Source organism: Pelophylax lessonae (genome assembly GCF_965119305.1).
Source record: "Pelophylax lessonae genome assembly, chromosome: 3".
NCBI lineage: Eukaryota > Metazoa > Chordata > Amphibia > Anura > Ranidae > Pelophylax > Pelophylax lessonae.
Genome location: NC_138770.1, coordinates 93,758,454 through 93,774,877, shown reverse-complemented (window position 1 = coordinate 93,774,877; position 16,424 = coordinate 93,758,454). Strand labels below are relative to the sequence as shown.

The 16,424-nt window shown below is 42.0% G+C and overlaps 1 protein-coding gene across 3 annotated transcripts in view; it reads left to right on the top strand.

Annotated features, from left to right (window-relative positions):
• The window catches only part of PKHD1 (PKHD1 ciliary IPT domain containing fibrocystin/polyductin), a 1,006,139-nt gene that overhangs the window by 81,430 nt on the left and 908,285 nt on the right, over positions 1-16,424 (top strand). For all 3 annotated transcript variants that reach the window (XM_082249887.1, XM_082249888.1, XM_082249886.1), the window contains exons 19-21: positions 4,326-4,468; positions 11,628-11,764; positions 14,562-14,731. In XM_082249887.1, the coding sequence (XP_082106013.1) occupies positions 4,326-4,468; positions 11,628-11,764; positions 14,562-14,731 (450 nt within the window). The remainder of the gene's footprint in view (positions 1-4,325; positions 4,469-11,627; positions 11,765-14,561; positions 14,732-16,424) is intronic.

Here is a 16,424-nt window from a genome sequence, read left to right as displayed (position 1 = left end):
TCTGCAGGCAACAGTGCAGCATAGTGGAGGTTCCTTGCAAGTTTGCATTTCTGCAAATGGAGTTGGATATTTGGTCAGGATCATTAGTGTACTCAATGCTGAGAAATACAGACATATCTTTATCCGTCACACCATACCATCAGGGAGGTGTGTTAGTGGCTCCAAATTTATTCTGCAGAACAACGACCCCAAACATACAGCCAATCTCATTAAGAACTACCTTCAGCATAAAGAAGAATAAGGATTACTGGAAGTGATTTTTTTATGGCCCCCATAGAACCTTAATCTCATGATCTCAACATAATTTAGTCTGTCTGGGATTACATGAAGATACAGAAGCATTTGAGGCAGCCGATGTCCACAGAAGATCTGTGGTTATTTCTTCAAGATGTTCCTATAAAAACGGTGTACCTAGAAGAATTGATGCTTTTTTTGAAGGCAAAGGGTGGTCACACCAAATATTGATTTGATTTGTATTTCTCTTCGGGTTCATTTACTTTCCATTTCGTTAACTGATAAAAAAAAAAAAACTTTTAACACTTCTATTTCTGAAAGCAATCTTAATTTACAGCATTTTTTCTAGACCTGCCTAAAACCTTTTACCAGTTATATATATATATATATATATATACATATATATTCACAGTATCTCACAAAAGTGAGTACACCCCTAACATTTTTGTAAATATTTCTATTATATCTTTTCATGTGACAACACTGAAGAAATTACACTTTGCTACAATGTAAAGTAGTGAGTGTACAGCTTGTATAACAGTGTAAATTTGCTGTCCCCTCAAAATAACTCAACACACAGCTATTAATGTCTAAACCGCTGGCAACAAAAGTGAGTACACCCCAAACTGAAAATGTCCAAATTGGGAAATAACCCCCCCCCCATCCCGGTGTCATGTGAATTGTTAGTAGGGTTGAGCGAACACGGACTGTATTGTTCGGGATCGTACCGGACTTTTGGGTTTTCGGTACCTGGACACGGACCCAAACATTTTACTGTATATTCGGGATACAGTCCATTGTTCAGTTGTTTTGGCGCGGTTTTAATGGCACGGTTTCAACAGCTGCAGGGCAGCCAATCAACAAGCCTTTAACTAGTGTGCCCTTAGAAGCCATCACAGCCATGCCTACTAATGGCATGGCTGTGATTGGCCAGTGCAGCATGTGACCCGGCCTCTATAAAAGCTGGAGTCACGTAGCGCCGCACGTCACTCTGCTCTAACTATTGTAGGGACAGGTTCCTGCTGCTGCTTATTTGAGGGAGAGATAGGAGATTATGGTAGGGGCAGGCTGGAGATTGCTTTCAGGGAAAGAATAGGACACAGGACAGAAGAATGTTCTTTAATCAGACAGCGATCTACATTGATTTTATTGTGTGGGGGTGCAGTGCACAATCTTTCTTTTTGCCCTGACCTGAGCCCAGTGAGGAGGAGAGAGAAAAAAAAAAAAACTTTTATCAGTCTGTTAGGTGGACGGCGTGCAGCGTGCAGCGGACATTGAATGCAAGCTCAGTGCATATGTGTCTGCTTAATCTGGATTTAAAAAAAAAAAGTTTTTTCCTTCATATTTTACTGTGACATACAGCGTTTAGACACTGCTGTTCTAATCTGCTATTCAGAAATCACCAATTTAAGGGAAAAATAATTATTTTTCAGTTTTTTATTCATACTTTACTGTGACTTACAGCGTTTAGACACTGCTGTGTTCCAATCTGCTATTCAAAAATCACCAATTTGAAGGGAAAAATAATTATTTTTCAGTTTTTCAATCATACGTTACTGTGACATACAGCCTTTACACACAGTGCTGTTCTAATCTGCTATTCAAAAATCACCAATTTAACCACTTTACCACCGGAGGATTTTGCTGTCTTCCGTCCAGGCCACTTTTTGTGATTCGGCGCTGTGCGACTTTTACTGACAATTGCGCGGTCGTGCGATGCCGTACCCAAACGAAATTTACGTCCTTTTTTCCCACAAACAGAGCTTTCTTTTGGTGGTATTTGATCACCTGTGCGATTTTTACTTTTTGCGCTATAAACAAAAAAAGAGCGACAATTTTGAAAAAAATAACAATATTTTTAAAATTTTTTTATATGAAATTCCCCCCCAAAAAAATGTAAAAATCTAATTTTTTTTTAATTTTTGGCCAATTTGTTTTCTGTTACCTATGTTTGGTAAAAAAATTGCAATAAGCGTATTTTGATTGGTTTGCGCAAAAGTTATTGCGTTTACTAACTAAGGGAAAGATTTATGTCATTTTTGGTGTTTTTTCTTTTAACGCGTAATGGCGGTGATCTGCGATTTTTTTTGTGGGACTGCGACATTGCGGCGGACAGATCGGACCCTTGACTGACATTTTTGATACTTTTGGGGGTACCAGTGACATTACTGCAGTAATCAGTGCTATATATATGCACTGTTACTGTAAAAATGACACTGGCAGGGAAGGGGTTAATTTTATTGGAGAGGGAGGGGTTGTATGCCTGGTGCTTACTGACGTGTGGGGGGGGAGGTGACTGAGTGACAGAAGGACAGATCGGATGTCCAGCTATGCTGAACACTCCGATCTGTCAGTCCCTGTCACTTAGGAGATCCGCCCGCTCTGTTTACACAGGCGGGCGGATCTCCTCACTCGATTCCCCGACGATCGGGGCAGAGCAGCGGCGATCGCCGCCGCTCCTCCCCTGGCCCGACTCCCGCTGTGAATGAAAACAGCGGGAGCGCGCCTCCGGCGGCGCGCGAGCGCCGCCTACAGGGGGAGGAGTCCAGCAACGTAGGTCTACGTCGCTGGACGGGAACGAGCCACTGTGCCGCAGTAGCAGCACAGTGGCTGGGGCTAAAGTGGTTAAAGGGAATTTTTTTTTTCCATTTTTTCCTTTATATGTTACTGTGGGATAAAGCCTTTAGACACTGCTGTGTTCTAATCTGCTCTTCAAAAATCACCAATTAAAGGGAAAAATAAAACATTTTCATTCATACATTACTGTGAGATACACTCTTTGGATACTGTTGTTCTTTTCTGCTATTCAATAAACACTCATTTAGGGGAAAAAAATGAAATTGGGGCCTAGTCTGCATATGTTACTGTGTAACCTGGCCGAAACCAGGCAGCCCCGTTCTTTAGGAGGTCTGCTGAAACAGACCACCACAAGTACTAGGTGGGGCTCTCCCGAAGAGAGATCCCTTGAGAGAGGGCGAACCAAGCCAGAAGGCCATATCCACCCCCTCCCAAGACTTTCAGGGACAGGCCCAAGGACCTACACCCTACTAATCACGCTGTGCTGAGTGCTGCCAGCATTGTTGCAGAGGTTGAAGGGGCGGGGGTCATCCTGTCAATGCTCAGACCATACGCTGCACACTGCATCAACTTGGTCTGCATGGCTGTCTTACCAGAGGGAAGCTTCTTCTAAAGATGATGCACAAGAAAGCCCGCAAACAGTTTGCTGAAGACAAGTTGACTAAGGACATGGATTACTGGAACCATCTCCTGTGGTCTGATGAGACCAAGATAAGCCTATTTGGCTCAGATGGTGTCAAACGTGTATGGCAGCAACTAGGTGAGGAGTACAAAGACAAGTGTGTCTTGCTTACAGTCAAGCATGGTGGTGGGAGTGTCATGGTCTGGGGCTGCATAAGTACTGCCGGCACTGAGGAGCTACAGTTCATTGGAGGAACCATGAATTTCAACATGTACTGTGACATACTGAAGCAGAGCATGATACCCTCCCCTCCCCTCCCCGGAGACTGGACCACAGGGCAGTATTCCAACATGATAACAACCCCAAACACATCTCCAAGATGACCACTGCCTTGCTAAAGAAGCTGAGGGTAAAGGTGATGGACTGGCCAAGCATGTCTCCAGACCTAAACCCTATTGAGCATCTGTGGGGCATCCTCAAATGGAAGGTGGAGGAGCTCAAGGTCTCTAACATCCACCAGCTCCGTTATGTCGTCATGGAGGAGTGGAAGAGGACTCCAGTGGCAACCCGTGAAGCTCTGGTGAACTCCATGCCCAAGAGGGTTAAGGCAGTGCTTGAAAATAATGGTGGCCACACAAATTTTTGACACTTTGAGCCCAATTTGGAAATTTTCACTTAGGGGTGTACTCACGTTTGTTGCCAGTGGTTTAGACACTAATGGCTGTGTGTTTAGTTATTTTGAGGAGACAGCAAATTTACACTGTTATAAATATGCCAATGAGTGCTTTGTACCTTTATTCAATACAAAATAAAGCAGTTTATGAAAAAATAAAAAAATCAGGAATTAGAATAAATCACTGACCCCTTTTTCCTTTCACTGTTCTTATGCTAGATGAGACAAATGAACCTGCCACAAGTGGAGTAAAGGCTGGGTGGACAGAGCCATATTGTGGGATGTTCAGTATGTTTAAGCCCAGATATATTCTGAAGGCATCTGATTCATTGGAAAAACTGGAGTTAAACAAGAACAGCCATGTAGGTACAGTGCATACAGTGCAAAATCAATGTACAGGATATTATGTGACCCATTTTACCAGGTAAAGCTGAAGTATTATCTGCTTATATTTTGCCTTCCCTGGTTCTTCTTGCTTTTTTATCCGACCTAAAAACCACTGATACTAAATAAAAAAGCTTTTTTATTTCTTAAATCTTAACTTAAACACACTGAGTTTGAACATTTGACCACAATATCATTATTGCACTCAATATTTAATATAATAATAAAAACATGGAAGAAGCTTGTAAAATTATGAAAGTCATATTCAAAAAGTGTATGTAATCCCAAGCTCTATTTTTTAGTATATTTGGCATCATGACTCACTGTACACAATTTTCAAAAGCAAAAAATGTTTTGTGAATCTGTTGCAAAGCTTTTTTTAATTGGAGATTGCGCCAGTAATTGCACTTCCTGACTTCCTGCTGCATTGTTGTCAGCCTGCCGTACAAGTTCCTTCAGTTGGCTGTTGTATCTGATTTGCAGTCCAACAGCCAACTGAAGAAGCCCACAGGGCAGGCTGACAACACTGCTGCTATTTGCAATGCACTGGCTTAGCACTGTTTGTAGGCAATGCCCTGGCTTAGCACTGTTTGTAGCGTTGCCACCTCATACCTTTAAACCAGGACACATATTAATTACACAGGTTCTGAGGCTAATTCAATGCAGAAAAGGCCCTACGTGACTTTAATTACAACCTTATTCAGCCACAGAACCTGTGTAATCGATATGTGTAAGACCCCTTTCACATGAACGATCTGATCAGATCCGCCTGTCAGTTTTTTAGGTGGACCTAATTGGATCCTCCATGCATCCCTATGGGGCAGCGGATGTCCGCTGACACCCGCTGCCATCTGCATCCGATGCTGTCCGTGAAATCTGGACGGATGGAAACCCTATTTTCCATCTGTCCAGCGCATGGGATCATTCGATTCCCCCATAAAGAACAGCGGGGACCTGACAGTTCTGTCTCCGCACACAGCGTGGAGACAGAGCTGCCATCCGCCTGCTCAGCGGGGGATTGGCGGATCGATCCCCCGCTGAGAAAAATGGAGTCTGCTGACGGACTACCAAGTGTGAAAGGGGCCTTATTCAGCCACAGAACCTGTGTAATCAATATGTGTTAGGGTTTAAAGGGATAAGGTGGCAACCCTAATTGTCAGCCTGCAGCAGGAAGTGCTGTTACTGGCAGGATCTCCAAGTGAGAAACTTTGTACTAAGTTCACAAAAAATAATTTTTTTAGGAAAACCGTTTACAATAATACTCATTCGCTCTAACCCATGCACTAAATGCATGCACACTGGCATACTGTGTGTGGGACGGTGAGGCTCAATGCATTGTAACAGCGCTTTGTACTATTTACTCATTTATTGAACTTTATTGAAGTGTCCAAAAATGACATGTCAATCAACCCTGCTGAAATCTGGTGAAGTGAGTTGTGCTGCATAAAAATTCAGACTTGAAGCATGTAGAGCATCACATTGCGCCTCAGTGCAAGGCTCCATTCACAGCTATGCAGGTGTGACCAAGCGCACTCTTAAATCCCAGCGAGATACCAAAACGCGTGTGTATGGTCACACCTACATAGGTATGAATGGAGGCTAGCACTATGTTAAGGTGCAATGTGATACATATATGTATATATATATATATATATATATATATATATATATATATATATATATATAGTGCCTTGCGAAAGTATTAGGCCCCCTTGAACTTTGCGACCTTTTGCCACATTTCAGGCTTCAAACATAAAGATATAAAACTGTAATTTTTTGTGAAGAATCAACAACAAGTGGGACACAATCATGAAGTGGAACGAAATTTATTGGATATTTCAAACTTTTTTAACATATAAAAAACTGAACAACTGGGCGTGCAAAATTATTCAGCCCCCTTAAGTTAATACTTTGTAGCACCACCTTTTGCTGCGATTACAGCTGTAAGTCACTTGGGGTATGTCTCTATCAGTTTTACACATCGAGAGACTGAAATTTTTGCCCATTCCTCCTTGCAAAACAGCTCGAGCTCAGTGAGGTTGGATGGAGAGCGTTTGTGAACAGCAGTTTTCAGTTCTTTCCACAGATTCTCAATTGGATTCAGGTCTGGACTTTGACTTGGCCATTCTAACACCTGGATATGTTTATTTGTGAACCATTCCATTGTAGATTTTGCTTTATGTTTTGGATCATTGTCTTGTTGGAAGACAAATCCCCGTCCCAGTCTCAGGTCTTTTTCAGACTCCATCAGGTTTTCTTCCAGAATGGTCCTGTATTTGGCTCCATCCATCTTCCCATCAATTTTAACCATCTTCCCTGTCCCTGCTGAAGAAAAGCAGGCCCAAACCATGATGCTGCCACCACCATGTTTGACAGTGGGGATGGTGTCTTCGGGGTGATGAGCTGTGTTGCTTTTACGCCAAACATAACGTTTTGTATGGTTGCCAAAAAGTTTGATTTTGGTTTCATCTGACCAGAGCACCTTCTTCCACATGTTTGGTGTGTCTCCCAGGTGGCTTGTGGCAAACTTTAAACAACACTTTTTATGGATATCTTTAAGAAATGGCTTTCTTCTTGCCACTCTTCCATAAAGGCCAGATTTGTGCAGTATACGACTGATTGTTGTCCCATGGACAGAGTCTCCCACCTCAGCTGTAGATCTCTGCAGTTCATCCAGAGTGACCATGGGCCTCTTGGCTGCATCTCTGATCAGTCTTCTCCTTGTATAAGCTGAAAGTTTAGAGGGATGGCCAGGTCTTCGTAGATTTTCAGTGGTCTGATTCTCCTTCCAATTCAATATTATCGCTTGCACAGTGCTCCTTGGGATGTTTAAAGCTTGGGAAATCTTTTTGTATCCAAATCCAGCTTTAAACTTCTCCACAACAGTATCTCGGACCTGCCTGGTGTGTTCCTTGTTCTTCAGGATGCTCTCTGCGCTTTAAATGGACCTCTGAGACTATCACAGTGCAGGTGCATTTATACGAAGACTTGATAACACACAGGTGGATTCTATTTATCATCATTAGTCATTTAGGTCAACATTGGATCATTCAGAGATCCTCACTGAACTTCTGGAGAGAGTTTGCTGCACGCCCAATTTTTCAGTTTTTTATTTGTTAACAAAGTTTGAAATATCCAATAAATTTTGTTGCACTTCATGATTGTGTCCCACTTGTTGTTGATTCTTCACAAAAATTACAGTTTTATATCTTTATGTTTGAAGCCTGAAATGTGGCAAAAGGTTGCAAAGTTCAAGGGGGCCGAATACTTTCGCATATTTTTTATTTTTTTGTCAGAAATAGGCATTTCTAAACGACACCAAAAAAGTGCAAGCATGTGTTTTGTTGCACTGTAACTCCTTTAAGAATTTATGGCACTGCTGCACTCCTACAAATGGTATACAGTTTTTTTTGTCATCGCATCTCACATTTGTTTGCAAAATTGCACACATTTTTGCATCGCACAAATGTAGAACTAGCCTTAAGGTGTGAACACGCCCAATAGAAAATAAATGTTTTCTGTGTGCCCCTGCAATTGAGTTAGTGTTGACCTATGTTTGGGATCACCCAAACATAGTGAAAATGGATTTCGGGCTTACATACACATAAATTTGTAAGGAACGCTGCAATAATAACTCAATTCCTAAACAGAATTCTTTCACTTTAATTGAAAGAGTTATATATGAATAGAACATTTTCAATTACAATGGTTTCTATGTAACCCAACAACATGCTGTCAACCGTTAAGCGTTGCAGATTACGCCCTAACAAAGACTCAACATGAAGCCTTTTAGCAGAGCATTGACCAGGCTTGCGCGGGGAAGCATTGTGCTATGGATTCGATTGTTCAGCTCTGTGATCCTGTCAAACGAGCTGGAAAATCCTCACTTTAGTCCTGTCTGGCAGAACAGCAACACTCACACTAGCAAAAATGTTGCTAAAGACACAGTTTTTAAAGTTAAAGCAACACTAAAAATCCAGATTACTACAGGTGATGACACAATGAGGTTGATTTGCTAACACTTCCAGGGTCCTCTCTCTCTAGGCAACCCCCTTAACACGTCAGGGTCCTTTCACTAGGCAACTCCCTTGACACTTCAGGGTCCTTTCACTAGGCAACCCCCTTGACACTTGCAGGCTCCAGGATCCCTGGGACCTTCACCGGAGTGGTCCCCTCTACACTAGGCAGACCCCAGGGACAATTCACATTACTCATAACCTTGGAAGGCTTTCCTGGAACTGAACCCCTCTTTCTCCACTGGTCCTCAGCACACCGGATCCTCCCTGCAGCTCAGCTCTCTCTTCTGGATATTCAAGCAGCCACCCAAGACACCCGATCCTTCTGACAGGAGGAGAGACAGCCGTACTCTCCCTCCTGGGACTCTGCTTCCCGCCAAAGACACTGCGTCATGCATTCCCCTCAAACTTATACCCACTCCCAGAATCCTCTGCGGCAGAATCTGCATTCTGGGGTAGATACAGGCCTGAATGGGCCACTGATTGGGTTTTCTACACTGCCCAATGAGAATCCTCTCATGGAGCCAGTGGGGAGACTCCCCTCTCAGCAGCCACACCTGGGAGACGTGACAGTCCAGCTGAAAATCATGGCCCTGCTGTTAGGCAGCCAAAGCCCATTATGCTTTTACCTAGCACCTACCTGTAGGGTGCTACATTTATATATGTGCCAGACTTGATAGACAGATAGATAGATAGATAGATAGATAGATAGATAGATAGATAGATAGATAGATAGATAGATAGATAGATAGATAGATAGATAGATAGATAGATAGATAGATAGATAGATAGATAGATAGATAGATGTGCCAGGCTATATATACTGTATATATATATATATATATATATATATATATATGTATATATATATATATATATATACACACACTGCTCTAAAAATGAAAGGAACACTTTTTATTCAGAGTATAGCATCAAAGTCAAGTCAGTCAATTAAACTCCTGGGATATTGATCTGGTCAGTTACATAGCAGAGGGGGTTGTTAATCAGTTTCAGCTGCTGAAATTAACAACAGGTGCACTATATGGGCAGCAATGAGACAACCTCCAAAATAGGAATGGTTTTACAGGTGAAGACCAATGGCATTTTTTTCCCTACTCATCTTTTCTGATGTTTTTCACTAGATTTAATTTGGCTAGGGCAGTGTCACTACTGGTAGCATGAGGCGATACCATGACCCTACAGAGGTGCACAGGCAGTCCAAATCCTCCAGGCTGGCACATCAATATGTATAATTTCCAGATGGTTTGCTGTGTCTCCCAGCACAGTCTCAAGATCATGGATGAGATTCCAGGAGACAGACAGTTACTCTGGGAGTGCCGGATAGGCCCGTAGAAGGTTCTGAACCCATCAGCAGGACTGGTATCTGCTCTTTTGTGCAAGGAGAAACAGGATGAGCACTGCCAGAGCCCTAAAAAATGACCTCCAGAAGGCCACTGGTGTGAATGTCTCTGACCAAACCATCAGAGACAGACTTCAAGAGGGTGGTCTGAGGACCCAAGGTCCTCTAGTGGGCTTTGTGCTCACTATCCAGCACCGTGGAGCTCGATTGGCATTTGCCATTTAATACCAGAATTGGCAGGTCCGACACTGACACCCTGTAATTTTCACAGATGAGTGCAGGTTCACCCTGAGCACATGTGACAGACGTGAAAGGGTCTGGAGACGCCATGGAGGATGTTATGCTGCCTGTAACATTGTTTAGCATGACCGGTTTGGTGGTGGGTCAGTGTTGGTCTGGGGAGGCATGCTCATGGAGGGATGCCCAGACCTCTACACGCTAGACAATGGCACCCTGACTGTCATTGGGTATCAGGATGAATACCTTGGACCTGTTGTCAGACCCTACGCTGATGCAGTGGGTCCTGGATTCCCACTGGTGCATGGCAATGCCCGGCCTTATATGGTGATGCGGTGTATGCAGCCAGTTCCTGGAGGATGAAGGAATAAATGGCCCCCATGTTCTCCTGACCAAAATCCAATAGAACGCCTATGGGCCATTATGTTTCAGTCCATCTGACGCCACCAGGTTGCACCTCAGTCTGCTCAGGAGCTCAGTGATGCCCTGGTCCAGATCTGGGAGGAAATACCCCAGGACACCATCTGTTGTCTCATTAGGAGCATGCCCCAATGTTGTCAGGCATGCATACAAGCACGTGGGGGCCATACAAAGTACTGAGGACCATTCTGAGTTGCTGCAATGAAATTTTAGCAAAATGGACTAGCCTACTGCATCATTTTTTCACTTTGGTTTTTGGGGTGTCTTTGAATTCAGCCCTCTGTAGGTTGAAAATTTTAATTTCCATCAAACATTGTGGCATCCTTTCGTTCCTAACACGTTACTCAGTTCATATCAGTATAGATATCCAGCATGATATTTTTCCCCATTGAGATGAAGTGTTTTCAAAGTGTTCCTTCTTTTTTTTTGAACAGTATATATATATATATATATATATATATATATATAAATAGATAGATAGATAGATAGATAGATAGATAGATAGATAGATAGATAGATAGATAGATAGATAGATAGATAGATAGATATAAATGTATATATATATATATATATATATATATATACTTACAGAAATAAATGTATTATATATATTTGTTTTGTTCTGTCAGGACAAGAACATGACATGTAGAAAATGTTTTCCTTTGTTTTAGCCAAATAAATATGAATTATTACATATAAAGGTCTGTTTTTACATAGCTCAGTAACTGAAGCTAAAATTTACACACAGTGCAAACATACAGTGCATTGACTCATCCTTCGGACTCCGCCTCCCTGCTTCTCTGTACAGAGGGATTATATAGAGTTCCAACAAGAGAGAGAGAGAGTCTGAAAGCAATCAGCTTCTGTACAAGTCCTATGGTGCTCTGTAATACATGTGTCATGGGTGCATTCTGTTCCTGTAATAAATGTTAACTTTTATAACTTAACTTAAGATTTTATATAAACAGTAAAAAAATCAATTATACGGTTTAAAACAAACTTTAAGCAAACAAATGATTATACAATTATTCTTTCTAGTTTTCCTTCAAATAAGGACATCCTGAATACATCTGTATTTAATTTAAATGTGAATCATTTTTTTAGGTGTGTTTTGCCTATAAGGGATATTTGAAAGATTATTTGCTGATCTCCATCACATATAACATTACTAAGGAGTCACTAAACACAGTAAGAAAGAATTATACTTGCCCCTGGGAATTTCATGAGAGTGATCCTGAAAGGTAAAGTATCCCTTTACTTTTTAAACGTTTTTAACACAAGTGTATCTATTTATTTGCAAAGTCCGGCAGTTTGTGCAGCACTTACATTTGAACATTTTACTATATCACCCATTTCCAGGGCAATATTTCTCAGCTACCCAGGACCCATGTTTTCCAGCTTTCTTGGTATTTGAACAGTAATAATTAAGTTTTGAAATAAAAACTTACCGTAATTTGTTATCCTTCAATGAATTGGCACAGTGCCAGTGGTGGAATTACCAGGGTCACAAAGGTCACACCAGAGACCAGACCCTGGTGTTCTGCCACTGTTTGGGGGCCCCAGCTTGGTTGCTAGCTACAGGGCACTGAGCTATGAGCATCTCTCTCATATATCCCAGAGCCTGCACTGACAGTTCCCCCTCCCTCCTATGGATAGCAGAAGAGAGAGACAATATGCTCCTTCTCCCCCTGCCCCTCTCCTTCTGTATGCACCACGCGAAATGTAAAGCTAAGCCATGGAACTTGGTCACCGAGCTGCTGAGCTTCACACTTCCCACGGTGCACTCAGGAGGAGAGGGGCGGGAGGAGAAGGAGCTGATCTGCTCTCTCTTCTCCCATCCGTGCAAGGGAGGAGAGAATTGAAACTGTCAGTGCAGGCTCTGGGCTGTATGAGAGAGACGCTCTCAGCTCAGAGTCCTGCTAAGGAGAAGATGGCACTGATGAGCACTGATAGGTGGTACTGCTGGGCAGCATGATGGGGCTGCACTGATAATCAGTGCCATGATTATCAGTGTAAACAATGTACTGACAGTTTTGCCGGTTAAGATCTCTCCTTTCTTCACTCACACAGCGTGGGAGGAAAGGACTGTCGATAACTGGCAAGTCTGTTTACATGTGATCAGCTGATCATGAGGTAAAGGGCTGCTGTGATTGGCCCTTTTTTTTTTTTTGGAAATTATATTTTTATTTGCACAAAAAATAAGCACATTACAGAAACATTATAATGACAGAAAACATACAGAGTAGGGAGTGTTGCCCCCATAAAAAATAAAGAAGCAAAGAACAGTATACTGTAGCTACAAAAGGTAATCAACCAGTACAGAGCTGCAAAAACTGTGAGTAACCATCTAAATACAATAGCATACAAATATACATACAGCATATAACTCTGAGAAACAATAGGATCAGGTGAGATTCAAGGCATATGAGTCCCAGTCATCCCAGACAGCATTGAACTTAGTGAGCTCATCATGTACCCTTGCCGTCAGGGACTCCATTTCCCGAATGTCCGAAACTAGCTTCAAGGAAAGGGGTTTATCCGAAGGGGGGGGGGGGCGGGACTGGATCACCTATACTTCCCCTTTATAGGGGAAAGCATTGTGGTGAGTGCAATTCTTATAGGGGCACTGCATCACTGCACAGAGCACAGTCAAGTAAGATATAAGCACAGCACCACCGTCTCACCTATGCTTTTGACTTCTTACATACTTGGGAAAATCACCAGCACCTATAAAGGATCCCGAACTGTTAACATTTAAATGTATTTATTTATTTATTTGGACCATTTCTGGCACGATAGCACTTTCAATATCCCAGCATATATTGGAATTTTGGACATATTTGATTTATATTTACGTATTTATTTAGTCATTTATTTATATATATATTTCTTTTTCATTTATAACACCATATTTATTTATTATAACTTGTACCTATAATACAAAAGGGTTTCACTTGTTCACAGGTTTGACACTACAGCACTTTATTCATATATTTATTTATTATATATTTTAACCACAGAAGGAGCTCACTTTTTATCTTCACATAATTTATTTATGTATCATATTTTGTGGCACTGAGCACGAGAGCACTTTATAATTATTATATTCTATGCCGTATATGCTAAAGTGTGCTGCTATATGTTTACCACAATAGATATCTTCAAATACCAGTGTCAATATACCAGCATATATTAGAAGTAGCTCCCATACCCTTCACCAATAGTATTCCAATATTTATTTTAAAGGCTTACAAGCAGTGAGTGAAGCAACAGGTTTTCTAACATCTAAATTTTGGAAATAGCAAGATAGAACATTTAGGCCCACTGGGTGAGATTGTATCATGTTTTTTGGAAGCCATGGAGTATATTCTGAATGCATCTTATAATGGCATTAATTAGAAGTAGGGCCAAAGCTCTTTTGGCCATACTTCTACTGTGGGTCACAGGAGTACACTTAGTTCTGCACTCATGTGACCCAGATTCAGCCAACATAGGGCTAAGGTCCGCTGTCTCATGACGTCAATCAGCGGGTCCAGACTCTGGAGAAATCCTGACTTTAATGTCGGGATCCACCCAGATGCTTAACCACAGCTGGCTCAGCCTCTCAGCATGCCGCTGTGAGCCTAAGCCAGCCCCTCCTATCAACTCCAGAGTCCGGCACTCTACTCTAGTGAGCACTGGCGGGGCAGAACAGATAACTGGTGCCTGATAGTCAGCAGCTCTCTGCTCACTGAAATCCGAAAACTGAGCTATCAGTTGTCTTTGTTCGATTCTCAGTCATAGAGGCAGTTGGCGACAGATGCAGCATCATTTCGATACTGCATCACCTAGGTGAGTATGTAGGCTAGTTTTTTCAAACCCCATAATACTTGTTTAAGAAGGAGATCCTCTGACAGGATAGGAGCATTTTCTACAAATTTTTAAAGGATAATGATCCAACCAAGAATGTCAGCCTAATATTTTTGTTTAAAGACCTGAAGTCGTACTTCCATTTGTTCCATTTGTCATGAACATGAACATGTTTATCTTCTATGCTAGCTGGAAATTTGTCTGTATGGATCTTTGGATGTGTTTACAAGACACACTGGATGATGCTGATAGACCTTCCTTAATATACATGGATCAGATTCTCCTGATGCAAACAGAAAATGAGGACAGTAACTGGTACTTTATTGATGAGATCATCATTGCCAATGGAAGCATAAAAGGTAGAAGTCATGCAATTGTATAGACATCCTTCTTATCTGACCAATGCTCAGTCTCATTTTTGGGAAAATATGAACTTTCACCTGAGAAGGGGTGCCTAGCCTATTTCTTGGAAATGTTTGATTCTCATACTCCAATTATTAAGGAGTTGGTCACAATTATCCATTTGCTCTTAGAAAGCCATAAACAAAAATACATCTTAGATCAGGATTTCTCAACCAGGGTTCCATTGAACACTAGGGTTCCCCCAGAGGTTGCTAGGGTTCCATGAGCAAAGAGCAATTTCTGCTTCTCATATAAGTTCCCACTGACACCATTGATCTTTTTAACTATGTGTTAAGGGGGTAATTCTTTCCAATGACCACAAGTGTAAGGAGCATTCCTTCCACTGACCATCACACTAATGTATCATGAAAAGTAGATATTGTAATTTTAGCAGTGGGTTCCCTGAGGCTGGAAAGGTATTTCAAGGGCTCCTCTGTGTTGAAAAGGATGAGAAAGGCTGCCTTAAATAGACAGACAGTGATGGACAAACAATTACTGTACTGACAGTTATTTAACCACTTAAGCCCTGGAAAATTTTACCCCCTTCCTGACCAGGGCCTATTTTGCGATTCGGCACTGCGTGACTTTAACGGACAATTGCGTGGTCGTGCGACGCTGTACCTAAACTAATTTGGCGTCTTTTTTTTCCCACAAACAGAGCTTTTGAGGTATTTGATCACCTGTGCGATTTTTTTTGATCATGCGCTATAAACAAAAATAGAGCGTCAATTTTGCAAAAATAACAATATTTTTCACATTTTTTTATATGAAATTCCCCCAAAAAAATTTAAAAATCAAAATTTTTTAACATTTTTGGCCAATTTGTTTTATGCTACATATGTTTGGTAAAAAAAATAAAATCGCAAAAAGCGTATTTTGATTGGTTTGCGCAAAAGTTATCGCGCTTACCAACAAAGGGAAAGATTTTTGTCATTTTTGTTGTTTTTGGCGGCGATCTGCGATTTTTTTTGCAGTACTGCGACATTGCAGCGGACAGATCGGACCCTTGACTGACATTTTTGACACTTTTTGGGTTACCAGTGACATTTCTACAGTAATCAGTGCTATAAATATGCACTGTTACTGTAAAATTACACTGGCAGTGAAGTTGTTAACTTTTTTTTGAGAGGGAGGGGCTATGTGTGTCCCTATGGGCGTGATTCTAACTGTGATTGGCTGTGGCTTGAGGTGTAGGAACAGTGATCAACGGTTCTACATAGTAGAACCGTATGATCACCATTCCTACACAGGGGAGAATGACAGGCGGCTTGTTTACATTAGCCGCCTGCCTTTCTCCCTCTCCACCGATGATCGCGAGTGACCGGCGGACGATCGGGGCCACCGGTCACGCGCGCGGGGGGGTCGGTGACCGCGCGGGAGTGAGAGCGCGCCTCCGGCGGCGCACGCTCGCTCCTGAGACCCTCACAGGCTAGTGACGTAGACCTACGTCGCTCTGCCTGTGAGGGTCTGACTGCCGCAGTAAATATACTGTGAGCAGTCGGCAAGTGGTTAAAGATACAGACTGGGGTAAATAAACACAGACTAACAGATTCAAAGCCCCTGGTGATCCCACCATAAACATTTTTGTCCCTTTATCTCAGTTGTCCGTCTGTTTTGTCACCCTGTCCCATACGATGGAGACTACAGGTG